The sequence below is a fragment of the Tamandua tetradactyla genome, chromosome 6 (genome assembly GCF_023851605.1).
Source record: "Tamandua tetradactyla isolate mTamTet1 chromosome 6, mTamTet1.pri, whole genome shotgun sequence".
In the NCBI taxonomy this organism is placed as follows: Eukaryota; Metazoa; Chordata; class Mammalia; order Pilosa; family Myrmecophagidae; genus Tamandua; species Tamandua tetradactyla.
The window spans coordinates 55,207,477-55,234,696 of record NC_135332.1 but is presented as its reverse complement, the minus strand read 5'-3'; the positions used below and the strand labels follow the sequence as shown (position 1 = coordinate 55,234,696).

The following is a 27,220-nucleotide window of genomic DNA, read 5'->3' as shown; positions in this document are numbered from 1 at the left end:
GTGAGTAAACCAGGGTCACCATGAGTCACACACAGCAGGGAAGATTTCCCTCCCTAATCCTCAAGTAAGCAGACCCAGGAGTGTGTGGAGGGGGTCAGGAAGAGTTGTGTTATTCACAGGTCATAAACCAGGTATGACAGATGTTTTTTTTTAACATAGATTTCTGTCCCTCACCCTTTCCTTACCAAGATTTCCATTCCAGAATTCTAAAAATATAGCAGTGATTGACAGCTCTGGCTCTCCTTTAGGATTTGAATCCTAGTTCCTCACTACAGCAGTTGTGTGACTTTGGACAAGTTGCTTAACCTCTCTGAGCTCCAGGATTTTCATCTGTAAAATGGAGTTAGTTGTAAAATACCTACCCATAAGGTTGTTGCTAGCATTAAATGAGATGATCCACATAAAGACATTTAGCAGGATGTCTGGCAGGTAGGATTCTGAATAAATGGTACCTGTTATTAGGGAATATTTATTGCGTGCCTACTAAGCTAGATGACACAGGCCTGTTAATGAAAATGTATAGTATGAGTAAGAGCTGTAATGGGAGAATATGAACAGTATTTGTTAATAAAGAGAGGAAGTGAATGGGGTGGAAAGAAAAGGGGAGACATTTGAGTTTGAGATTCTGTAAAGGTGGAAGGATCTTCCAGGAACAGAGTTCCGTGTAATGGTAGTTAAGATGAGGCTAAATCCAACTTTCTGCTGTGAGGTAAAACGGGAATTTTAACACTTCAAGGCTGTGTTAAAGGTTTTATGTAAGATAGTAACAGATTCAGATTTTCATTTAAAAAATTCACACTGGCAGCTACTTCCAGGCACAATGTGCAATCAGGGGCAGTAAGACTGAAGACCCTCAGCAAGGAGGGATGCTCACGGGAATACAGAGGACAGATGACCACAGCGACTGGCCTGATATCCTTTACCTTGAATGCCACCTTCCACAGACTGGATAGGGGCCCTGCTCTGTTTTCCTAGAGCCCCCATCATAGCTGTTGTCACTTCTCGTCATTTTGCCTGCTTCCTGGTTCTTCTCACTGGTCAGTGAATTTGGTAAGGGCAGGGCCTAGCCTCGATCACCTCTGCACCCGAGAGCAAGTTCAGTGTCAATAACTGCTGAATGGATCAGTGAAAACAAGAACTTTAGCCGGAAACTAGAAGAACCAGCAGAGAAAGCCAGATTTCTCAGGGAGCCTTGGGACCTGGGGCCACAGCCACCTTTTCTACCTTCCTTCTATGAGCCGCTGTCGAGAAGCCCTGAGTCTTCCAGTAACTTGAAAGCTAAAGGACCGAAGAACCCCCCCGTGGCCAATAGAACAAACACAAATCCCTGCGGACGCCTGACTTAGGCCCCGCCCCTTCCCTCCTAGACTCCGCCTCCTCACCCTCTGCAGTCCAGGTCTGAGCCAGGCGGCGACGCCCATGAGGCCGCATGCGCACTGAGCGTGCGACTTCTCCCTTGCCCTTCTCCCAATGGCGAGCTGCGGTCCCCTTCCCGGCGGCCTCCCTCGGGCAGGGAGTGGCGTCATTTCCGGTGGGGAAGGCCCGCGGCTGCCGCCGCCATTTCGGGCGCTTCTGTGAGGCTGAGACCCGAGCCGGTCCGCTGGGCGGCGGGCGTCGGGGCTGGAGGGGCGCGCGTGGCGGCGGCCCTACGTGTAGGCGCGGAGGCGGCCATGGCAGGCAACTTTGACTCGGAGGAGCGGAGTAGCTGGTACTGGGGACGGCTGAGCCGACAAGAGGCGGTGGCGCTGTTGCAGGGCCAGCGGCACGGGGTGTTCCTGGTGCGGGACTCAAGCACCAGCCCCGGGGACTATGTGCTCAGCGTCTCCGAGAACTCGCGCGTCTCCCACTACATCATCAACAGTAGCGGCCCGCGCCCGCCAGTGCCGCCGTCGCCCGCCCAGCCTCCGCCGGGTGAGGGAAGGATGGGATGGGGTCCCTGGGCGGGGGTTGAGGGCCCCGGAACTCTCCAACCTGGCCGATTGCTCCTTGCACGCTGACCCCACGCGGGTCGTGGGCAGAGGGTGGCATGACTCGTGCAGGGGGCACCCTGTTATCAAGCTCGTTCTCACCGACGAGCGGGAATATGTGGGGGAGGAGGGGCCGCTGACCGAGGCCTCTGGGTGTGCCTTGGGAGGACGGCCCAGGGGAAGGGGAACTGCTTCGGCCCCAGGGTGGGGCTAACGCCGGGCCAGGCTGCAAGGGCAGGGCCGAGCAGTGTGGGGACAAAGGACTGAGGGGGATGTTGTCACTGCGGGGGCATCACTTGGCAGCGGTGCCCAGAATGAATCCGATAATCCTACAAGTGGCTTTTGGGCTTGAAACACTTCCTGCAGTGCTAGAGAGCCGGGTTTGGCCATACTCCCCTGGTGGCCTTTGGTAGGAAGTCACCACATACTGGCCGGGAGGGTTGGAGACACCCTCAGGAAATCAGTCAGCTTTTTCCTTTCTTGGGCATGTTTCCAAAATACGTTTACCGTCCTCTTCCCTTGTGGAGGACGAAGGTGGTGAGCTAAGTGCTTAGGTGATGGAAGAAAGTCCTCTGTGGCCAGTCCAGAAAAAGTAAATGCCTGGCTGACCAAGAGATCTTAGTGGTCAAAAAACTATCCCCCTTGTAATTAAGGGATTCTCGTTTTCAAGGTGTTTAGTGGAGGAAGAATTTCTTAAGAAAATAAACCAGAAATAAGGTACTGAAAACAATCCCTTTCCAGAAAGTGAATGAAACTTCATTTTTCCTTGGACCTGAACATTGCCAGTCTTGTACTTCAGTATGTTTCTTAGCTTAGTAAATTGGGGCTGTGACCTGAGTCTTCATGAAAGCTGGTAACAGGCCCACCTGGGCAGATTCTCTGAGTTTAAATGATCTGCACTGGGTCATTCCCAAGGATTATTGGGATGTGACTTTCCTATTCATGCCATTGGAATTGTTTTGGGACTATTAAGGAGATTTATGCACATAGTACTTCAGAGCTTTGAGATACAGGGTCATTCTGAGAGTATCAGAATCTGTAACCAAAGAGTCCTAATGTCATTTCACTTTCCCCAAGTTGAAGCAATTTCCTCCTGACCAGCTGAGACTAGATCCGGGGTAGTCATACAATTAGGAGGCTTCCCAGCCAGCCTTTGTGCGGTTGTTCTTTTAAGATAGATTTAAGCATTCTGGCCAGAAATGGGGAGATGGGATAGGCAATCTTTTGTTGGTAAGATTGAAAAAAACAAAAGAGTGTGAGGTCTTTAGGTCCACAAGGTCTTTCTCAGAATGCTTGATTTCATAGTGTTATAACATGAGAGGAAATTACTGATGGAGCTTAAATTTGCCTTAAACCATATACATATTCTACTTTTAAGCCATTTGAATGGTTATCTAGGGTTTTGCATCACGTACAGTAGCACTATGGAACGTAATTCTCAACCTTTTGTTTATATATATATATATATATTTTGTTGTTTGCAAAATTAGAAATGGAAGCAGGGTGACTTGTTAGTTTGAGATTTCTCCACTCCTTGGTGTTGTGATTTTATATCTCAGCACTTACTTTGATATAGAGCTCCACCTTTTCAAAACAGTTAAGAATTCAGACCCTCAGCCCAAAAGAGAAGGTAAAGTTGCATAAGTTGGTGGATGGGATGTGGAAGGTTCATGGTTATTATGCTTCTTTCTGCCTTGTACCCCATTTCCATGCAGGACAGTTGATTCGCTGCTGTCTTTATAGAGATTACTTCATCTTTGTTCTCTCCTTCGCCTTTAACCTCTTTTTCTTTTGAAACCGTACTGAGACATTTCTTTAGTTTTAGAGAGGCTGACATTTATTGACTACTTATTCTCTGCCAGGTTTTTTTTTTTTTTAATTTTATTTTTTTAAAACACAATAGCGTACAGACATGAACATTCTTACCATATGATCATTCCATTCTTGGTATATAATCAGTAACTCGTAATATCATCACATAGTTGTATATTCATCACCATAATCATTTCTTAGAACATTTGCACCAATTCAGAAAAAAATAAAAAGAAAAAAACTCATACATGCCATACCCCTTACCCCTCCCTCTCTGACTGCTAATATTTCCACCTACCCAATATATTTTAGCCTTTGTTCTCCTGTTTTATTCTTTACCCCTTGTCACTCCCTTTCATTGATCACTAGCATTTCAATCTACTAAATTTATATTAACATTTGTTCCCCCTATTTATTCATTTTTAACCCATATGTTTTACTCATCTGTCCATACTGTAGATAAAAGGAGCATCAGACACAAGGTTTTCACAATCACACAGTCACATTGTGAAAGCTATATCATTATACAGTCATCTTCAAGAAACATGGCTACTGGAACACAGCTCTACATTTTCAGACACTTCCCTCCAGCCTCTCCAATATATCTTAACTAAAAAGGTGATACCTACTTAATGTGTAAGAATAACCTCCAGGATAACCTCTCGACTCTGTTTGAAATCTCTTAGCCATTGACACTTTGTTTTGTCTTATTTCTCTCTTCCCCCTTTTGGGTTAGAAGATTTTCTCAATCCCTTGATGCTGAGTCCCAGCTCATTCTTGGATATCTGTCCCACTTTGTCAGGAAGGTTTACACCCCTGGGAGTTATGTCCCACGTAGAGAGGAGGAGAGCAGTGAGTTTGCTTGTCATGTTGGCTAATAGAGGGGAGGCCATACATCTTGATACCTCTTTAGAATACCTTCTTAGATGGATGTCCACAGCCTTTTGTAGTGGGGGTGAGGGTGGGGGTGGTGTGTAGCTAAGCAACCTCTATAAATACCATAGGTAGGGGAGAGTGAAGAGAGGAAATTAAGAAAAAAGGAAAAGAGAGAAGTGCTGTGAGGTCAAGGAGAGGCTGATAATGGAGCTTCTGTGGTAACTGTGACACAAGTGACCTGACCTGTCCTGTTTCTAACGCACAGAACTCTAAGCTGTTGTTCATAAAGCCTTCAGGGAGCAGAGTTGTAAAAATTGATGTTAACCTGAGGGCTGAAATGCTCGGAAATATGAATTGAGCAGGTACAGAGAAGTGAAAAGAATACCCATCTGCTTACATTGATTTTGCTACAGCATATATTTGACAGAACAAGTCAGTGAGGTTTTCCAAAATGCCGGATGGCTGTGAGAACCCTGTCAATGGTTGTGTTCTCTAGCCTATAGACTGACTGTATCTCCTTCCTTTCTTGTCCTTCTCCTTCAGTCTCCTCATTTTGTAGTTGGAAGGAGATGAGAATGAGGAAAGAGGAGTCGGAACACGTAGTGGTGAGGTTTGGGCTTATCTACGACATAAATTTTTTCTGTTTCCCTCCTTTCCCTTCTTCTGGAGTTGGATCAGTGATGCTTGATTGCCCCATATGTTTATTAACCCCAGCGGTACGCAGAAACAAGCATTCCTCTGTGGAATTATTCAAATGTCATTAAAATAGAAAAATAATTTATAGATTAAACATGAAGGTTTCTTTTGGTGTTTTGTTTGTTTTTCTCTGTGTCTTGGGATTGTGGGTGGAAAAAATAAGTTTCAGTGGGCCCACGTCACACCAAGCAGCATTTGAACAAGAAATGAACTACTTCCTACCTTTGTGCCAGAGAAACGGCCTGTTTGTCTTTTCACAGTTGTCCCACTGATCTTTCTGAGATACTTGGCTTAATCTCATTTGTTCTTCTCATGTCCCCTCCTCCCCCAAAAAACACATTTAGACTAGTACTAAAGTGGAGGAACCATAATAATGGATAACAGGGAGTGGTTGGTTGTCTTGCCTTGTTAGAGTGAAAGGAGTACCTTGAAGTGTTCAAGAATGGTCAGAGCTACTCATTTATAGTCATTTTGTTCTCAGGTCACAGTTTATTGCTGTTGTTTTTAGTCTTTTCTTTGTAGGAGAGTGGAAAGTGAAAGCCAGGGGGAAATATCTTAAGACATGCTGCTTTTGCATCTTGCATCCACACTGTGCATACTTTTGTATCCCCCAACTTTCCTAAGAGTTTCTCAAGCTGGAAACAGATTCTCAGTTTACTTCTTTCCCTCACTTCAGAGTTCTGTTCATTAAGAATAATAGTTAACAACTGGGTACTTCCTAGCTACCAACCACTGTACCAAAATGGGGAGGGCTGGGTGTGGGGCTTGTGAAAACCATTTGGGCTGCACGTTGGCATGTAGTTGGGCAAACTATAGCCAGGGAGCTTTCTCCCCCAGGCTGTTGCCCCTACCACTGCCACTCTGCCCTGAAAGCTCTTTTGACCAGGCTTACCCTGACCCTATCCTTAACCTAGTTGCTCAGCAGGCCTGTAGAATCATCCAGAATTAGCCTAGCAGTGATAGACAAGGTAGCCATACATCTCCTTAGTGCCTTCCAGATTGCAATAGAAATAATAACCCCATCAGTGATGCGCTTCAGTGCAGAGAAGCTCCAGAATATAGCACCACCGAGCTCTGGGATGGTCATAACCAAAAAAATCATCTTTCCAGGCCTGCACTTAGAACTGTTGGGGTAATTTCTGCTTGCCTGATGGGTGCTTGCCATAGATGAATGGTCCTAGGTCTGGGCATCTACTTCAGTATCTCAGATTGGAGAAAAGCCAGCATACCCGAGTTTGGGCTATTAACTTATTTTAGCTTCCAACCATGAATTGCGTAGATGAACTTTTTGCAATATAAGAAATGTGTATTTACTGCTATAAATTGCTACTGTCCTTTAAATTGCCTTGTCTGTCATCAGTCATTTGGGTGAAAAGAGGAGACACTTAGGAGTCCTCATTCTTTATTGAGGACTTGCATTTAACTTACAAAGTTTTTCCTTTTTTTTTTTTTTAACTTTTTTATTGTATAATGTAACATATATAAAGCGGAGAAATAAAAAAGCAATAGTTTTCAAATCACTCTTTAACAAGTAGTTACAGGACAAATCCCAGAGTTTGTCATAGGCTACCATATGATCCTCTCAGATTTTTCCTTCTAGCTGCTACAGGATATAGGAGGCTAGAGGCTTAAAATATTTTTTTATCATCGCAATTTTTGTGAAAAATAACATACATACAAAAAAGAAATAAATTTCAAAGCACAGCACCACAATTAGTTGTGGAATAGATTTCAGAGTTTGTTATGAGTTGCAATTCCCCAATTTTAGGTTTTTATTTCTATCTGCTCTAAGATACTGGTGACTAAAAGAGATACCAATTTAATAATTCAACAATCATGTTCATTTGTTAAATCCTACCTTCTCTGTATAACTCCACCATCCCCTTTGATCTTTCGTCCCTCTCTTTAGGGGTGCTTGGGCTGTGGCCATTCTAACTTTTCCATGTTGGAAGGGTCTGTCAGTAGTATGGGGTAGGGAGATGAAACTATCTGATGTTGAACTGAGTTTTAAATGTACTTTTTCTGACATCCTGGAAGAATTGTTTTCTGTCATTGAATAAAAATAATTAGGCCTCATTTTTCAGTGGCAAATTGTGTTAGACATCTGGGCTGTCACCTGTTTTGCAGCATTAATCACTGGCTTTTAGACAGGTGGGACAGTGCAGTCTTGTTAATAGTAATGGAGAGGGTAGATTGGCCATTTTCCCTTAATGAAGGACTAGAGAAATAACGTTTGCAAAAGAAATACAAATAGTAACAGTTTGCATCAAGCAATAAAAGAAATGATATTTTAAAGCAGGGAACAGTTTCTCTATTAAATTGACTGTGGCTTTTAAAATGCCATTTTGGCAAGGGTAGGTTGAAATGAGAACCATAAACCACTGGCAGGGAGTATAAAATTGTACAAACCTTTTGAAGGACTATTTGGTAACAGCTGTAATGTCCTTACCCTTTGATCCAGCATTTGTATTTCAAGGAGTTTATCCTAGGGAAGTAACCAAAAATGATCGTTAATAGATAAGAACAAAAATGCTCATGATAGCATTGTTTGAGTTAGCAAAAAAAATTGGAAATACTTCATAGCTGTTAAAAGTCATGTTCTTCCAGCCACTCCCTTGGTGTTTCATGGAAGTTGTGGATATCAGGGTATACATAAGAAGTGTGCATTGGGGGGTAGGAAGGCCGCATTCCCTTGAATTGTGTTTCAATGCAATGTAAGTGTAAAGATCACCATGTATTCTCTTTACCTTCAAAAAGCCAATATTATGATATTAGAAGAAGAGGAAGAAATTCAGGTACAGAAAATGCATTTTAATAGCCTTACTGATAGTGTTTGGTGAATCTTGGTTCTCAAGTTACCAAACAGGGAAGCCAAAGTTCTCAAACACCTGCAAGGTTTTGACAAGGAAAATCTATTTTTTGCCTTCCAATCTACATTTATGATCTAAGTCAGGTAAATGTACCTGGGTTGCTTTAACGTTTGTTAAGCAGACTGTATTTAAACACTGGTTTCAAATGTGTAATAATTTGTACAATGGTTTATTCCCGAGTATGCCTTAAGCAGAGCAAATGTTTGTTTTTTTGTCCTACCTATATAATTACTTGCCTTAATAAATAGGTATTGTTAATTTAAGCAAACTTCTATTTTGTATATTTGTAAACTATGAAATTAAAAAAATGGACATTTTGTGAAGGTTGTATTTTGCATGCTCAAGGTGAGAATTAAGTTTTAAATAAACTTATATTTTGTCTGAAAAAAGTCATGTTCTTGAAGAGTATTTAAGATTACAAGGAAATTTTTATATTAGAAAGTTTATTTTGTAATAGGAAAAAAGGCAGGTTATAACACCATGTATAGTAATCCAGTTATAAAAGGCATTAATATGTATAACCCCAAATTCTAAAAGTTGTCCTATGGTAAGAGTTAAAGATCAAAAAACCAACAAGAACACACTTTGTTTTATATTTTCCAAATTTTCTGTGGAGCTATTTATTTTTCGAGAAATCAAGAAGGTAAAAATTCCAGTGAAGATGGTTTAATATTTTTGGTGCTTAGCAGAATGAAAGTTAAAGGCTTATTTATATTCCTTGTTAGAAACTTTGTTTCTTATTTGAACTGATGCATGTTCATTTGTCTTTGAATGCTAGACTCTCAGAATAGAGAGAATACATTCCAAAGTATTCTTGTGTCCAAGCTGCACACATCTTTCTGACATATACATTTTAAGCATTCCTAGTAAGTTCTGTCTCCTTGAACCTCAAGTGTGTTATCAAAGATTGGGTTTTTTAGCACTTTTTTATTTTCCCAAGTTTCCTTGTTTCCTTTTCATGACCTATTTGCTTCTAGGGGAGCAATCTGAATTTTGTGTTTTATTTAAGTGAAGACTTGAGTAACTGATTTTTTGGGGAGGAGTAGAGGAGATGCTTGGATTGCGAATCCAACCCCCGTCTCCCAAATGGCAGGCGAGAGAATTCTACCACTGAACTATCCATGTATCCTAGGAATTCATTTTTAAGCAGTTAGTGTCTTAGCTTCTCTTTTGTAACCTCTTTGGTTCTTAAGCTTTTTTAGCTGTCTTAACTTTTTTTTTAGTTAGATTTTAAACAGGTAGAGTCTTAAAAGTGTTTTTCTTCTTTGGAATTATTGTACATTTCAAATGTCATCAGAATGAGTGTGTGAGCCTAGTATAAATGCTAAGCTCTCCTCACCTCTTTCTGGAACAGCTGTTGGGACCTATGAAAAAGGAGAGTTTGCAGTGCTACATTTCCCAAGAAAAGATTGCAACAAAACCTTGAGCCTTGTGATGCTCTATAAATGGAATGGCAATAGAGCATACTGGGGGGGAAAGTACTGTTTTTTTATCCAGTATGAGAGCATGTCCTGACTGGCCTGACTTATCATGGCCTGGAATGGTTGATGACGTGTATCTGCCCCGGAGATGTTTCAGCTACAAAGTATGAGTGTAGTATGAGTAAAGGGGTAATTTTTTTCTAGGCAGGTTTTTTTTTTCTTTTTCTGATTAAATACTACTAACTGTGTGGGAAATGCTTAAAATCTACACATTTCATCTGTAGTGTAGTATGTCTTTAAATAATACCTTGCTCTGTTTTTTCCAGGGGTGAGCCCCTCCAGACTTCGAATAGGAGATCAAGAGTTCGATTCATTGCCTGCGTTACTGGAATTCTACAAAATACACTATTTGGACACTACAACGTTGATAGAACCAGTTTCCAGATCCAGGCAGGGTAGTGGAGTGATTCTCAGGCAGGAAGAGGCAGAGTATGTACGAGCCCTCTTTGACTTTAATGGGAATGATGAAGAAGATCTTCCCTTTAAGAAAGGAGATATCCTGAGAATCCGAGATAAGCCTGAAGAGCAGTGGTGGAATGCAGAGGACAGCGAAGGCAAGAGAGGGATGATCCCAGTCCCTTACGTCGAGAAGTATAGACCTGCCTCCGCCTCAGTATCGGCTCTGATTGGAGGTAACCAGGAGGGTTCCCACCCACAGCCATTGGGTGGGCCGGAGCCCGGGCCCTATGCCCAACCCAGCGTCAACACTCCGCTCCCTAACCTCCAGAATGGGCCCATTTATGCCAGGGTTATCCAGAAGCGAGTCCCTAATGCCTACGACAAGACAGCCTTGGCTTTGGAGGTACATAATATGCAAAATGTAGAAAGAAGAGCTCTCCCTCTCAGACCTCTTAGAACTTTTTAGGAATGCTGAATACAACACCAGCTTTGTGATGTTGTAGATGTCAAATCATTAAGTTCTGATTTTGGCATTTTTAATGTTGAGTTTTCTCTTTTTTTATAGAAAACCTATTCTAGAATGAGTAAACATAAAATGGTATAACTGAATGTTCTGATTGATCACCTACTAAGCATACTTTACTTTAATAACAGCACCTAATTCATAGGAATTAACCTAAAATATTATTTCTCATCTGTATCCTAATCTGTTTCTTTCTTTCTGTTTGTCATTGTCTAAAAGAAGATGGGTTCACATAGATATGAAGGTAATGAGTGGTCTCTTTCAAAGCACTTAAGTGGAGTTTTCCCATTTAAAGTAAAGTACTTTTACTTTTGGGGTCTTGAGATTCCTTACCACTAATTGTATTCATCAAATAAGAATTCAGGAAGAAATAGTAAAGCATACTACAAGTGTGAGGAGATCCAAATGCTAAAGTAGTAATTTCTAGAAGTAGCAAGTTTACTTGATCTTTATACTTAATGCATTTTACAGACAATAAGCCAGTTTTTCCTGAAGAATTAATTTTTGCCTTTTATTGGTAAATAATTATCCTTGGTAGCATATCTCCTTTTTGCCAGCCATTATATTGTGTTTATTCCCTTCTTTAGTGCTCACTCTTTTTTCTTTTTGTTTCTTCATTTCTCCCTCTCTGTCTTCCTCTTTTTTATTTTTTTGTTTTGGTCGTTATGCAGAGGTAATGATGAAGTATAAAAGCTAGTAAAGAGGTAGCATGCTATCTCATCTTTCAGCGCCTACTAATATGGTGATGAATATAAGCAAGTAGCTAGACAGGCTGAAGTTATGTGAGCACAGATTAGCAGAGGAGGGTCAAAAAAGTGTTTTCTTATACATTGAAATAACTAAATTTTGTTTACTTTGGGTGATGTTCATATGCTGAGGAATAGGAGCTGCCCTCTAAGTGAAAGTATTAACCCACAGAATAAGCTAGAATTTATCTGAACCAGCCTCTAATATTACTGAATTTGCAAGTTTTCTTTTTAAGTTCTGATCTAGTGGATTTAAAGAAGGGTTGTTGAGTCTTTTTTTTGGTTTTTAAAAAATGTATTTTATTTATTAAATGTGTCCACATACAAACACAAACATTCTTACCATATGATCATTCCATTCTACGTATATAATCAGTAATTCACAATATATCACATAGTTGTATATTCATCATCATGATCATTTCTTAGAACAGTAGCATTAATTCAGAAAAAGAAATAAAAAGAAAATAGAAAAAATCATACATACTGTTCTAGTTTGCTAGCTGCTGGGATGCAATATATCAGAAATGGAATGGCTTTTAAAAAGGAGTATTAAATAAGTTGCTAGTTTACAGTTCTAAGGCCAAGAAAATATCTCAATTAAAGCAAGTCTATAGAAATGTCCAATCTAAGGCATCCAGGGAAAGATACCTTGGTTCAAGAAAGTCAGTGAAGTTCAGATTCTCTCTTTCTCAAGTGAGAAGGCACATTGGAGAACACAGTCAGGGTTTCTCTCTCATCTGGAAGGGCACATGGCGAACATGGCATTATATGCTAGCTCTCTCTCCTGGCTTCCTGTTTCATGAAGCTCCCCAGGAGGCGTTTTCCTTCTTCAGGGTTGTTGAGTCTTAAGGTTTGACTGAAAAAAAGTGTTTATTTTTAAAGTTCGTATTCTTTGAGATCATTGTGTGACTTAAAAGTGACATGTCCCTGCTCTGATGAGAAATGCAGTGCGTGTTTAGTCACACCATTTCTTTTCCCATTTAGAATTTGGAGGATAAGAAAAACAAGTTTCTAGCCTCATGTTTTCATTTAAGTTTGGATGATTATAATATGAAACACGGTGCTGTGCCCATGAGGGATGATAACTCTCGACATTTGTTTATATACCTTGTTAGTACTGGGCTGGAGTGTGAAAGACATTCATAGGACACAAGCCAGCTAGCACCCAGGAGAGAATAATTATCACATTAATTTTGCTTCTATTTGCATTTTCTTTCTCAACAATTGTTATAATGATGCTTGCCTTTATTGGAGGTTTGTAGGCTCAAAAAAGGTTGAGTTTCTCTCCCTGCTGTGAAATATAAATCTAATGAAATGAAGATTTAAATAGAGAAAAGTTTATTTTGTTAAGTTTTCTTTTTTGGTTTGGATATTGATTTTGAGCCACGTTTAAGTTAGAACAAATATGCCATACGAAACCTTTAAAACACCTTTTCTTAAGTATTTAAAATAAACTTTTAGTTTAGCACAGAAATTTAGACCTGGAAAGGACCTTAGCTATCTTCATTTGATATGTGGGAAAAAATAGATGTTTAGAGAGGTTGAATGAGTTGTCCATAGTTAGAGGCGAAGAGATGAAGAACCCAGATTTACCTCGGAGCCCTTTCTTCCATGCTAAAATCCAGTCTTTGGTCCTTTTTACAACAATGCTGTTGCCCTCCTCAATGCAAATTTTGTGTAGTTTCATTGATAGTGATTTCTCAATTACAAGCAGATATAGTTCTCCTTATCTTGTTTTTTTTCATAGGAGTATATGTCTTGTCCCTTTTGTGATGAAGCTGGGGAATAAGATTAGGATGCACTTAGCTTTCTGACCTTAGCATCCTGATGAGAAAGACTGATTCAACCTTTAAGGCATTGAGGGCAAGGCCCTCTGGTATCTTCACAGATGACCTTTTTTTTTAATTGCAATTTTACTGATATATATTCACATGCCATATAATCATCAAAAATGTACAATCAGTGGTTCATAGTATCATCATAAAGCTGTGCATTCATCATCATAATTGATTTTTGAATATTTTCATTATTTCAAAAAAAATAAAAAAGAATAAAGATAACATTAAAAAAGACCATCCAAGACATCTCATTCTCCCCATCCTCCCATATTATTTATTTATTTATTTTTTGTCCATATTTTCTTACTTATCTATCCATATACTTGATAAAGGGAGTGTTAGTCACAAGGTTTTCTCAATTGCACAGGCAAACCTTAAAAGCTGTATAGTTATAATCATCTTCAGGAATCAAGGATGTTGGATTATAGTTCAACAGTATGAGGAATTTCCTTCTAGCTATTCCAGTATACCAAAAACTAAAAAGGGATATCTATATAATGCATAAGGATAACCTCCAGAAAGACCTCCTGACTCTATTTGAAATCTCTCAGCCATTAAAACTTTGTTTCATTTCTCTTCCCTGTTTTGGTCAAGAAAGCTTTCTCAATCCCACAATGCTGGGTCTAGGCTCATCCCTGGAAGTCATGTTCCACATTGCCAGGAAGATTTGTACCTCTGGGAGTCATGTCTCACATAATGGTGATTTCACTTGCAGAGTTGGCTTAGAGAGAGAGGCCATATATGAGCAACAAAAGAGGTGCCCTGGGGGTGACTCTTAAGCATAATCATAAGTAGGCTTAGCTTCATCTTTGTAGTAATAAGTTTCATTAAGGCAAGCCACAGATATTTTGTGTGTGTGTTTGTTTGTTTATATGCTGTGTGGTAGGGGTTACATTTCACTGTTTTCCTTGTGAAAACCCAGTTATCACAGCACCATTTGTCTTGGATTTTCTTGTTTTGGTTTGGTTTTTTGATACATAGGCTAGAGATTGAACCTGGGTCTCCCTCATGGCAAGTGAGAATTCTACCAATGAACTGCCCATGCACCCCACAGATGATCTTTTAACGTCTGTTTCAGTATTTCTGCTTTTGGAGAGCTTACTGTCAACCACAGCAGTGGAGTACAAAGATCCCAAACTCCCAAGTTTCTCAGTAAATTTTCACAGCACAAAAGGAATGCCCAGCAGTTCGATTTATTAAGAAATTAAGTCTAAGCAGTTTAAGTATTTATAACCTATTAATAGTAGCCATTTGAAAAAAATAACCATAATTAAAGGAAAAAATGTTTTTGTTTTAGTTTATTTAAAAATAATTGCAGTTAACTAAAGAGATGTACATGCTTGTTGGACACTGCCCAGTTTTTCAAACCTTGGAATCATGTTGAACATAACCACCCTCACTTCATGTTCCACATTTCATATGATAGAAGAGATTCTTGTTTTTTAATGTTAAAACCACCAAAACTCAGCTTTACAGAAAATTATCTTTGAAAGGAATGTAGCATGATCTAATGTTGAAATTGTAAGCTATTTTGAGTTAGAAATTCATAAGGTATCACAGATATTTAAGTATTGCTGTCCCTCAAAAATGTAAAATACTTTCTGGTGCCTCAGTGAGTTTGCTGCAGTGACCCTGACACTACACTTTGGGAACCTTGAGTGTAGTCCCTTGTATTAATTTTTAGAAAATTCTTTGTCAAATTAAAATGTACCAACTAAGTATGGTCATTCGTGGAGTGGAGAGCTCAGTTTCAGGCATTATCACTTGTTGAGCCAGGGAAGATCTTTTCTGACTTGGGCTATATTCCTGGTGCTGCCTGTACCCTAGGGTTTTGTGGAATGGTTTTTCTCTTCACCTGGAAACATGCCAATTAAATCTCCAAATTTACTTGGAGGCAGGTAAATCATAAAGGATGAATTGTCCTCCCTTGTTTCTGTTGTTTTGGAAGACTGTAGATGAGTCGTGAATATTGCCTATTCCAGTTTGGGGGTCTGCAGACTTTTCCTGTAAAAATTCATAGAGTAAATATTTTTGGCTTTGTGGGCCATACAGTCTCTGTCACAGCCACTCAGCTCTTCCATTGTAGCAAGGAAGAAAACATAGACAAAACTTAGGCAAATGATTGTGTGTATTCCAATAAACTATTTACAAAAACAGGCAGTAGGCCAGATTTGGCTCTCAGGCCATGGTTTGCTGATCCCTGCCTTAGATTGCTGTAGTTTTCTTAACTTCCCTCCAGCCAGGTCTTGAAATATTTACTAAATGTGTTCTTGGTATGCTTGAAAATGTTTGAAGACAAGGCCCCTGTAGTGCTTCTCTGTATTTACTTTTCCCTGGCTTTATTTATATGAACTTGTCTGTGTTTCCTGCACTGCATTCACTGAAACTATGCATGCAGCATGTCTGGATTAAAGGAAATGAATGTGGCATTTGTTGATTTCCTGTTCCATTTTAGGGACAGAAGCTAGAAAAACAATCACTTGGGGTTACACCAGCTAAGCAGGTCACATAGTTCCTTAATAACTCCTGTATAGTGAAATACTGAAAATAGTCGTTTGGTTTCCAGTTTCTTTCTCATTATCTCTGGAAATCATTGGTGAAGGGCAGTTGGGTAATTTATGATTCTGAAATAATTCTAGATTGACTACATCTGCATCAGGATCATTGGTTTTGGAAACTACACAGAACTAGAGGAAAAACCTGTGCTCATCAAGTTCCCTGGGAATGAAGAAACTGAAGTAACCACATTCAGTCCCCTTTACAAGAGCTCCATGATTTTTACATGCAGACTTGCTCCTACGATTATGGTATGGGATGAGGAGGCTGAGGAACACACTGGGCACTAAGGCAGTTTCTCAGTGGTGAAAGAGTCAGTACTGACCCTTTCTTTTACCAAGTGTTACTGAGTTTGCCTCATTTTTAAAAAGGTTAACTACCTTGTAGAATATTTTCTAAAGTTTTTCATGTTCATTGGTTTGTATGTTAGGATCTTTTTTCCATTTACAACTTGAATTTTGAAATCGGTAGCCTTAGGAATACTGTTACTGCTGCATTCACTGATTAGTACATTCTTTACTATCTTTAAGATTATAACATTCCTGGGGCAAATGTTCAGTTTTGCTTTGTTTGTTTTTGAAATAGTACACTAAGCTTCAACTCATATGCATCCCCCTTACCCTCCCTGGTCTGGCTTTCAGGAGTTATGATTTAGTGGGTTATTGCCTAATAGAAGAGACACTAATCCTGCATTTGTCTGTGACTTAGAGAAAGAACTGCATGTCCAACTATAGCACCTTGTTTTTAGACTGCCCCCTTACCCCACTCTCACCTCCAGGGTTGACAGCACCCTTTCTTCCAAACTTGAAAAACTAGGGCCTCTTGTGGCATCACAAATAGTCCTAGTCTCCAACTATGATCATGTTGCCTTTGGTCTTATCTGTCCTTAGCCCCAGGAGTCACCATGTGCTTTGACAGTTACAGGAGAAGGATCATACTGGGTACAAAAAGGTTACTTAATTTATTGTTATAAAGTCTACTTCAAAGTATTTGTACCTCAAGGCCACTTTGGGTGGGTTAGTTAATCCAATTAACTGTTTTCAACTTTTCTTTTATATCCATTCAAAAATCAGAATCATTTCAGGGTCATAGCATCATGGTTTTTCGATACCCATAACATTTAGACCTCTCTGCTGAAAACCTAATCAACTATTTAAAAAATTTTTGGATTTCGGAATATGGCATGGTTTTTCTGAGCCTTTCGCTGAAGGGTAGAACTAAGGGAGCCTATATATTAAAGATAGCTTTAGTGTTGCCCAGAGATCTAGTTTGCATATAATTCCTCTCCCCTAGTAACATCTTGCTTTATAGGAACTGTACCCACTTCTTCCTTAGAACTCTGAAAGAGAAAAGGTCTGGTGGGCAGATCAGCAGGTTTTATCCTGCTTATAGAGAAGCTGGTGTTGTTCTGTGATACTGGTACATTGCAACTTCCTAGAGCTATGTAGAACTACATGAGATGCATTTGAGATTGTTCTTTGAATGCCTAAAAACAAAGACAATGAAAAATTAAAAGAGAATAGATATGTTTAAAGTAAACTTAGATTTTGGTATCAAGCAAAATGGTGGACTAGATATCTTGAAGAACCATCTGCAAAACACCTAGGAGAGCTGGATAAAATATAACAAACATCTTTTTCTTTTCACTTTTTGATATAATCATTAGGTGTAAAATGCACTAATCTTAAGTATACATGTTGAGTATTTTCATGTATGTACACCTATATGAGAAATACCCAGATGAAAGTATAGAACATTTCCAGCACTTAGAAGGCTCCCTCATATCTTGTGTGTGTACCTCATTCCTTACCTAAAGGGGAGCCTAACATGAACAGCAGTTAGATTTTCGACATGAGTAGCATTCACATCCCCTCACATATTCTTCTCTTTCTTAAGATCAGAGATTTACTGATATTATTCTTGATCCAGCTCCCAGAGTAGAACTTTTTATGAATTAAGTATTTAACAGATAGTACAGGTAAATACCAAAAATAATGGGAAAAGAAGTACACTTGGATAGAGTTGATCTTAACACAGCAAGTGACTACCATCAAAGAGGCATTGATTTCAGTGAGTTGTGCCTAAGTGTGCGTGTTTGTGTCTATAGGGCAGGGAGTCAAGGGCAGATAACAGGTTGTAAACAAGGAGGAGCTACTAAGGAGTAGTTAAATATGGGCTGATATCAAGCCTAGCTTCTTGCAATACTGCAAGATTTTGTAAAAGGTAACAAGTGAGATGAAGTTAGAACTAGGCTTGGGAGTGAAGAACTAAATCCTTTAGATTATTCTTACTAGCAAGCAAACGTCACTTGATGTTCTAGTCTTTCTCTTCCCCAAAGGATATATGAAAATTTTTGCTTGTCATGGTTGGCCTATGCAGATGTCAGGAATTATGAATTGGAAAATTGTTGGGAATATGCATTAGACCCTTGGTGCTCCAAAGGAGCTGGATCTGCACGCACGGATGATCATTGAGTATCATCCTTTCCTCTCTTCCCTTTATACTGTCTGCCTTAATTTTAACAATATCAGCAGATCAAGCTTCTGCTTTTTCTCACTCTTATATTTACTATTCCCTAGTTTCTGTTGTCCTTTTCTCAGCATCCTAAGACCCACACAGCCACTTGAAGGCTCTGTGGTAGCAGGATGTTTCCTTTGTGAGTAAGATTAAAGTGATTCTAGAGGAGATCCTGGACCTGGAGTTGAGTTGGCTTTGGCTAGTAGTTGGCCAGGAAACTTCCTCAGGGAACCCCTAGAACCCGGGACGCATAATTTTAAAGTTTCTGGAGTAGTAGAAAGAACATAAATGGGTTTTGGAACCAGGCAGTCCTGAGCTTATATCCCAGTCCTGCCACTGGCTGTGTGACTTCAGCTATATCATGTAATCATTCTGAACCTTAGTTTTCTCATCTGTAAAATGAGAACAGTTCCTGTTTGCCAGGGATATTACGAGGATTAGAAAATTTATGTAGAACTGTTCTCTATGGTACTATAAAATAGTTTAACAAATAGTTACTGATGTAATAAAAATGAGCAAGTTACGCTTAGAAACTACTTCTGCGCTCAAAACTCACATAATGATAATTAAAGGATTAAAGTTTTTTAGTCTGTAACACTTGGAGCCTTAACTCACCATTATATTTTGCTACAAAGATGAATCCATTCACCAGACTGAACTTGTCTTTAAGTCTCACAGCAAGATAAAATTATGTCCTCTATTGTTAACACTTTTTATTTGATGTTATAACAGGAGACTTCTTATAAACAGAAGCAAGATCATGGTAGTTTTGTTTATTTTTTTGTTCCCTCACTGAGTAATTAGCAGGTGCCAAGTGGTGTTGAGGAAGCTACAAGGTCTTGTCAGTGCATGGGGTATGGGCGGGGAGGACTTTCAAGTAAAGTTCCTGAAGAAGGTGGGAGCTTTGTAGGAAGCTGATGGATATGCAGTTTTGGCCTATTCCAATCCAAGTGGGAAAGGCTTGCTTTGGTTGGGACCAAATGAAATATGCTTCCCATGATTGTCATCTGCTGTGCAAGCAGTAGCAGGCCAGGACGAGTGTATTGGAGTGGGCAGGGGCATTGTGCTGCTGCCGTGTGCCAGTGAGGGTCTGTGAGACAGGCAGGAAGTAAAGGGTAGTGGATGTAAAGTAAAGTAATACTAGCTCACTGTAGTCTCTGTGCATCCCGGAGACTCTTGAGATTTTCAAATCATTTTCTAGAGTCTTTTTCTACATTCTGTCCTCTGTGTATTTTCTGCACTGCTATAAACACACCTTCCTTCTGCCTGCATTAACCATAAGTAATCAGTTTGGTGGCTGGGGCTGGGGAGGAAGCAAATAGCCATTTTTCTGTAATGACAGCCCTAGAGTAATGACATAAGCAGGGAATGCCTAAAACAGAGAATGGAGTTTTTCAGCTTGCATTCTTAACTGGAAATAAAGTGCTCTCCTTATTCTCCTCCTGCAGGTCGGTGAGCTGGTAAAGGTTACGAAGATTAATGTGAGTGGTCAGTGGGAAGGGGAGTGTAATGGCAAACGAGGTCACTTCCCATTCACACATGTCCGTCTGCTGGATCAACAGAATCCCGATGAGGACTTCAGCTGAGTATAGCTCAACAAACAGTTTTGCTGACAGATGGGAACAATCCTTTTTTTTTTTTTTTCCAACTGCCATCTATACAATTTTTTTACAGATGTCAAAAGCAGTCTAGTTTATATAAGCATTCTGTTACCTGTGATCTTTTTTAGACTCAATTCCTAGTCTTATTCACCGTATTCAGGGTACGAAACTAGAGGGCTTGTGTGTTAACTTCTGAATTGGCAGTTTTAGGTGGCAGTGGCTGTGCCTGTGTGCATCAGAAGGGAAAGGGGTCTTGCCTCCTTTCTCTCAGGCAATGCAGTTCAACCTGTGGAAAACTGATGGACAGGAGGGGAGGATTGGACACTGCTTTACCCTGATTTAAGTAAAGGTTTTATTTTATTTTATGTTTCATTCTGAAACCATACTGTCAAATGGCAATAGACTGTTTTCTTCCACCCCGTGAAGTAATCATGCACCGTGTGAATAGTACCCAGTGGGATTGCTTTTTCATTTATAGAACATGACCATTGTATGACTCATTCTGACATTTCAGATCCTGAGAATTCTGAGGACACTACTAGAGGCATTTGTCTTCCTACCTAGTCAATGCTTCATACTTTTTCTTGGGATTCTTTCAACCTTTGTCATTCTTTTACCCCAAACCTGCAAGTAGTTTAACTCTTAAGATAAGTGAGTGTATATTTTCATTCCAAATGAGAAGCAGAATGTGCAGAGCACTTTATTCAGTGCATAGCTTTAAGCCAGTATTGGATTCACTAAGTGGACAGCCAAATGCCCAGTTCTCTGCCTTCCTCCAAGGGGTCATAGTAGGTTCACACTGCTACAGAAGTTAAATGGACTCCTGGCTGACAGGATCCAGCAGGTCATTTCTCCTAAGTGTCGGTATCCTATTAGGGGACTGTTGGAATTCTTAAATTCTACTTGGAGTGGAAGGACCAATCACTTAGAATATTCCATAGAAGGTTTTGGGCCAATCTACCCTCTGCTTTATGTGCAACTTGTATAAAAAGTCAAGTTAGAATTACATAAGTGTGGGGGTAGGCTTAGTGCTTTGAAATATGTCTGAACCAGTCATGAATTACTTATGTATTACTTGTTTCACATGGCCAGAATAGTGCTTGAAGTACATTTTTAAATGCCTTCATTTTTGCCTTTTTTTTTTTTTTTTTTTTTTAATTTTTCAGGTTTAGTTTACAAACTCTTTTAAGAGTGGAATGGTTCATATATAAGGTCAGGTGCTCCAAAGAATAGACTTCTGAGACCAAAAAATGGTCTAGGCTTATTTATACTACAGCATAAAACTTTCAAAATTAGTTTCCAGTTCAAAAAGGCACTTATTGGTCTGTGGTGTGGTATGACCAATAGAAACACCTTATATTTTACTTTGGTTCTCATTTTAGAAAAGTAATATACCTTTATAATTGTTTTACATAGGTTAATATAACTTTCTATTATTTGGACATATAGCAAATCATGGTATCTAAGTGACTAGTACAATACTTGTCATACGGTTGGTGTGCAGATGTTTTGAGAGTGAATGAGGGGAGTGCAGAAGCTTGTTATATGGCACAGAGAGCCAGCTGGCACAGGAGTTCATAAATTACCACAAGCAAAGTGAGTTGATGCTAATTTAATATATTTTTACCTCACACAAAGGTAAGGCTTGATAAAGACATTAATAGTTGACTTTAAAAATGTTAGCATAGTGCTATGCACAGTGGGTGCTCAATAATGTTGGATGAACAGATTTGCAATATTAGACTTAATTCCATCTGACTGCTCTGTTAATTTTCAGTTAGAGCATTGATACTGTAAAATCCAAATACACATTAAATCTCATTTTCCATCAAAGTATGACATCTGAAATATTTGTAGAGAAATCTTGTCACAACTTATTTGAATGTTTGTTTCCTTTTGCCTTTGACTTTGATTATTGGCTTGTAATGTCTTTTCATCACATGTAATATTAGTGGAACATACAGCTCTACCTAAATCATAAGAATTGCTCATGATTGGTTGTCCAGAGCTATTACATGAACTGTTGGGTTGAGTTTGACTGTATGTGCCAGTTTTTGGACCTCAAGAAATCAAATGACTTTTTAAAAGTAGCTTCCAAAAGCAAATGCTAGAATCCTTTTCAAGTGCATATGTACATTGTCACAGAGCAAAGTAAACTGAAATTGGCTGCTATATTTTATATAATCATTTCTGCAAATACCCAGTTTTGGGATACTAATATTTGACATCGTTAATTCTTATTAATTTGTTGGAATTGTTTATTGTTAATAATGCAAATAGATAACTTTAATTATCCTTAAGTAACATTTCACTATTAATGGTTTGAAATGGGTGATAAGCAAACCAGTTTGAAATAAGATATGAACATGTGCCATTGTATTATAACACTATACACTTTCTTGACAGTTAAATTTTAAAAAACGTTTTTTTTTGTTTTTTTTTTTTTGTTTTTGGTAGCATGTATTGTATATGTTTATAGTATATGTAGTAAATAAAAATATGGCCAAATGTTTGGCTTGGTGATCTTTTGAAGAAAGTAATCTTTTGAATATTTTTCACAGAAGAGCTAAATCCTTAGGGAGCTTAAGGAATAGGAGGTGTGTGCCCTCAATAGCCTAAGAACAATCACATAATCAGATAAAGAAATAATTATACACACTCTGTGGGTGATTGTTAAAGGTGGGATTAATCATTGGTGATGATTTTGAAGGGTCTCCAGAAGTCATAAAATGCTGATTTGAAGGAAACAAGAAGAAGCTTTATATGAAGATCTGGAAGCTGGAATTATGTGGACAGAAAATTTCAGACTTTTCCAGAAGTGGATATATATGGGCATAACAAAAATGAGGATGTAGTAGAGGGCTTTGTAAAGCAAACAAGTTTTTTAGGTGTTAATGTAGCTATCCCATGTGATTTCTTCCTGTTTATGTATGTAGCACTTGTTCAGGCTAGATAATTTAGGAAATCCTCCCAGCCCCATTACTCCTCCCTCCCCCAAAAAGGTACAATATTAATGTATTTTCTTCCTGTCCTTTAACAAAGCATATATATAGGCACACACATGCACTTTTATACCTAAAAGTTGATATTTTATATAGTTTTGTGTCCTGTGGGTTTTAAAATGAAAAACTCAAGCTTTGCCTCTATTATATGGTGTTCTGCCTTGGATCCATAATACAGCATCTAGTCAATGCTACGGATAAAACAATCTGTCAACCCAGAATTAAAGGAAACTACTCCAAAGTGAGTCAACTTTGTTAATACACAAACTTACCAAGCAGTTGATTTAAGTATGTTTTAATGTTTTAGCAATGAACAATAAACTGCCAAAATCATGTTATAGTATGTTGAGTGTTGGTCTCCTATACATAGTCTGGAGCACTGATACTGGCTGTCATTCTTTGTGACTTTCAGATTAAATCCTCTTCCTCTTACAGGGTGAAGAGAGGAGAGGGTCCCTTCATAGAAGAAAATGTGAAAGTAGTCCTAAGTTTGGGAGGGGGAAGGCTAAGAATATATAGCTCTACTGCCACACACGTCCTGAAGAAAAAGAAATGGGGAGATAAAGTGGGGAGCCAAGAACTAGCCATCAGGAATTAAAGTTCAAAATGAAAACTGGTTGAGGATTCACCCAGGGATACAGGAAGACAGCAAGCAGAAATAAATGCACACCAAGGCTGGCTTTTGGTCAAGAGGGTACTTTCAGTGTATATGTGGTTGATCTGACAGATTTTGGACCTTAGTTGAAATCCTAGCAAAGGTGGCACTTAATACATGTTGATTAGTAGTCAAAAGTAAACTGGCTTTGGGCAGATCTCTTCAATCTTCCCTCTTCAGGTTGGAGAGGTTTTACATATTTTTACTTCCTGGGGGTGAGAAGGAAAAGGATGATTGTATATTAGACATAGTGAAGGTAGAATCATTCAAAGCCACCTCTATTCCCTATGGGAAAATATGGAGTTTTTAGCCTCATTCAAGCTAGTGGGATAAGTTAGCTACTCCAAGAATATAATTACCAACAAGGGAACTAGGAAAGTGGAGCTTTGAGGTAAGGTCTAAGATGGGCTCCTTTCTCTTGAATACCGGGAAAGTGTGTTTTTCTGAGAGTGGAAATGAGTTTGGTATTATATCAGGGCATAGAAATCCTGTTGAATACCTCTGGCTGCATTAGAGTCTTCTGTAGTGCAGGATAGAGTTGCTTTGCCAGTTTTGCAGTTTCCTGAACTGACATTCCTGTCTTGCTCTTCTTCCTGGACCCCTGGCTTGACTCCAAGGGTTCCTGTGAGCCCCTCAGAGCTGGGGTCCTTATCACAAAGCATTGGCTACCTTGGCTAGTGTTGACACAGTGTCATTGATTGCCTATAACGTTATAGCAACCTTAACCTCATCATATATCATCATTTTTTATAATTTTGTATTTTGAGAATATCACATGAAACCAAGAATACCTCTAGTGCCCTAGGAAGGGGCTACTTTAAATGTGAAGTATTAATCCACTATCACCATATTGGGATTTGACTCCATATTTTGTTGACTGTTTATCTGTCAGGAATGACTGGGTGCTTTGATCAAATTAAAATAGTTCCAGTGTGATAGCTCATATGAAATAGACACTGGCCTTGTGAATCTTACATTCTAGGAGTAAAGGAACAAAAACCATATCCATAATCCTCACCTCTGATGGCTCTCTAAAAGTAAGTTGTTCAGTTAAGGTCACCTGATGCACAGCTTGGTGAGTAATTAGTACTTTTTGGTGAGTGACCAGAGGAAGGAAACCCCTTCCTCTATTGGTGCAGCACTGTGCCAGTCTCATGGCATAAAAAGTGCAGGCTGGAGTGTGGTTTGGATATCAGCCTTCAGATGCCACCTCAATTGAGTGCCCTTGTGTACAATTGGACATAGTACACTATAAATAATGACTTTGATTATGATACTTAATGTTCTAGTTGACTGCCATATATAAGCTTCCCTCTCCCCACATCCCCAAGTCCTGCCAGCTCCATTCATGCGGTGTTCCCTGTCCTACATTCTCCATCATCACCAGCCAAACAGCCATTGTCTCTCCACTTTCTCCAATCTATTCATTATAGAGCAACCAGGATGAGCTTTCCACAGACAACCATGATTATGGCACTCCCTTGTTTAAAACCTTTGAACGGTTTCCTCTTGACCGTAAGATACAATCCATATCCCTTAAACTGGTCTGTACTGCTGTGTTGATCTTCCCTGCCCCCAATCTTGTTCTTTCTGCTCCTGGCAGGCTTTCCTTTGAGCTCTTCAGATGGGAATTCCTTTCTCCATTCTCAGAATTCTCAGTCTCCTGCTAAATCTTATTCCGTTGGTTCCAGTTTAAATGTCACTTCCTCAGAGGTGCTTTCCCTGAACTCCTAAATCTCATTTATCATATCTCATTGCATTATTTGCCTTCACGGTGCTCCACTCAGACTAGTAATACATTTCATACATTTCTCTGATTATTTAATTCCATCTCCATTAAACTGAGCTCAAGCAGGGCAGGAACTATATCTGATTTGTCTCATCATTGTATTCCCAAAGTTCAGCACAGGGCCTAACTTGCAGCAGACAATAGTTACCTGTTGAATGAATAGAGATTTCTCAGATTTTAAGTGCTGGGAACTAGGGAGAGCAAGTTCTCTTACCTGATCAGGAGAAGTTCTCAGCTGCTTTTTCTATCCCCCCTGTTCCTATGTATGTTCATTTTAATATTGGTCAAAGTAAAACTCATTTAGGCAGATTCTTCTGTTGTAGAAACAGGAAATGCTTTTCAAAGACCAATCTCGAGGCTTTGGGGGTCTCCCAGTATTGTGATGAGTCCTGTGACCGTGTTCCTTTTCCTTTTCTGGGGAAGTAGACTGACTGGACTGCTGAGAGGAGGGCTATATACGTATAATGTCGATTATTCACCAGTTGTATCTTATTTTGTATTTTTGGTTGTAGCCATACTTTTCAAAAGGGCTGAAAGAATCTCATTACCAGAGATGTCAAGATGACTAAATTTCTGTTGTATGGAAGTTGCTCAGTATGTCCCAAAAGTTGTTCAAAAGAAATACCTATCTTGTTATAATTTAGATCTTTTAATATAGATTCCATAGTCAGCAACACAACTAATGTGGGTGACTTCTCCTCTCTGTGCATAATGGTTAAGGGTGTGACCCCATCCTGTCAAGATGGATGGAGAAGAAATGGCTTGAGTCTAGGGCCCAAATCCTTTTAGAAGCCTATCTGTGGTATAACAAGAAAAAAGGAAAAACCCAGATCCTATCCACGAAAAATAATGTAGTAAGAGAAAATGGTTTATTTAAAATCTTGGGCTACGTCTTTTCTCCCATTAGAATCAAGTGCTTTCTCTGCTTTCACTTTTTCTTTTGAACAAAAAATTGCCCCCATTTCTCATTTCCCTTGTTAGGCATACCTGTGGGATTAGGTTTTTATGTCTGAGTCAGCTAGTTTTTCTTTCTCAGCAAGCTCTAGTATATGATCAAAGGCAGTCTTTTTTGTTGTCATGGCTACCAACATTTGTATAAATAAAAACTGGAGGAAAACAATTGTTTGGAATGACTTGTGGTAAATTTCATCATAATGGAAAAAGGTAACATACCATCTTGATTGACTTGTAACTAGAATTTGGAACAAACAACAAAATAGACTTTTCCTATTCCTTTTAGTGAGAGTGATTTGATAAATATTACTTTTGGCTATCAAAACTGCAATATCTAGGGAAAAGGAATGAAAGTGATATTCTTTATTTCTTGTCCTTGATCACACTTCCAGTAACAATGAGAATGTAGGGTATGAGAATGGTTTGTATGCCTGTTCATATGAAGCAAAAGTTATTAATCCAGAGTCTTTTTTGACCCCTAGGTGATGCACATATAAGCCTCATGAGGAGTGTATGGCAGTGATTGCTCACTCAAATCCATGTGGCCTTCTTCTTGTGCACTCTGCTCGACTACATTTCCCAGCCTCCCTTGCTGTTATATATAACCATGTAACTGAGTTCCAGCCAATGGACTGTGTGCAGAGTGCCTGCACCATTTACAGACCTGGGCTTTAGAAACCTCCCACAGGTGATTCTCCATGCTCTTCCCTTCCAGCTGGCCTGTATGGAGACAACACCCAGGGCAGAGCCTTCGTCTGCCTGAGCCCTAAATCACTGCATGGAAAGAGCGTTTTCAGCTTAGTGAGTAGGAAACCAATTTCTATTCAACCATTATATGTTTTAAGGTCTACTAGTTACAGTAGTTACCCTACTCTGAATAATAAAAGAGGGTTTAATTGGGTAGGTGAGAAGTTGACCAAGTGGCTGCTCATTAG

The 27,220-nt window shown here is 39.3% G+C and overlaps 1 protein-coding gene across 3 annotated transcripts; it reads left to right on the top strand.

Moving 5' to 3' along the window:
• The first annotated feature begins 1,528 nt into the window (after positions 1 to 1,528).
• CRK (CRK proto-oncogene, adaptor protein) lies at positions 1,529 to 23,220 on the top strand. Of its 3 annotated transcripts, none has more exons than XM_077165470.1 (3): positions 1,529 to 1,911; positions 9,969 to 10,504; positions 15,851 to 19,724. In XM_077165470.1, the coding sequence occupies exons 1-3, from the start codon at positions 1,671 to 1,673 to the stop codon at positions 16,055 to 16,057; spliced, it is 984 nt and encodes a 327-aa protein (XP_077021585.1). In that variant the 5' UTR covers positions 1,529 to 1,670; the 3' UTR covers positions 16,058 to 19,724. The 3 variants fall into 3 exon arrangements, with proteins under 3 accessions (XP_077021585.1, XP_077021587.1, XP_077021586.1); XM_077165472.1 differs by lacking the exon at positions 15,851 to 19,724 and adding an exon at positions 19,733 to 19,847 and having other exon boundaries at positions 1,531 to 1,911; positions 9,969 to 10,334; XM_077165471.1 differs by lacking the exon at positions 15,851 to 19,724 and adding an exon at positions 19,733 to 23,220 and having other exon boundaries at positions 1,532 to 1,911.
• Positions 23,221 to 27,220: the final 4,000 nt, after the last annotated feature.

Bases quoted from the DNA above. Each gene is read 5' to 3' on its own strand.
- CRK (XM_077165470.1), top strand. From the start codon at position 1,671: ATGGCAGGCAACTTTGACTCGGAGGAGCGGAGTAGCTGGTACTGGGGA. The intron at 1,912-9,968 runs GTGAGGGAAGGA...TGTTTTTTCCAG, and splicing joins GCCCGCCCAGCCTCCGCCGG to GGGTGAGCCCCTCCAGACTT. The intron at 10,505-15,850 runs GTACATAATATG...AAATAATTCTAG, and splicing joins AGACAGCCTTGGCTTTGGAG to ATTGACTACATCTGCATCAG.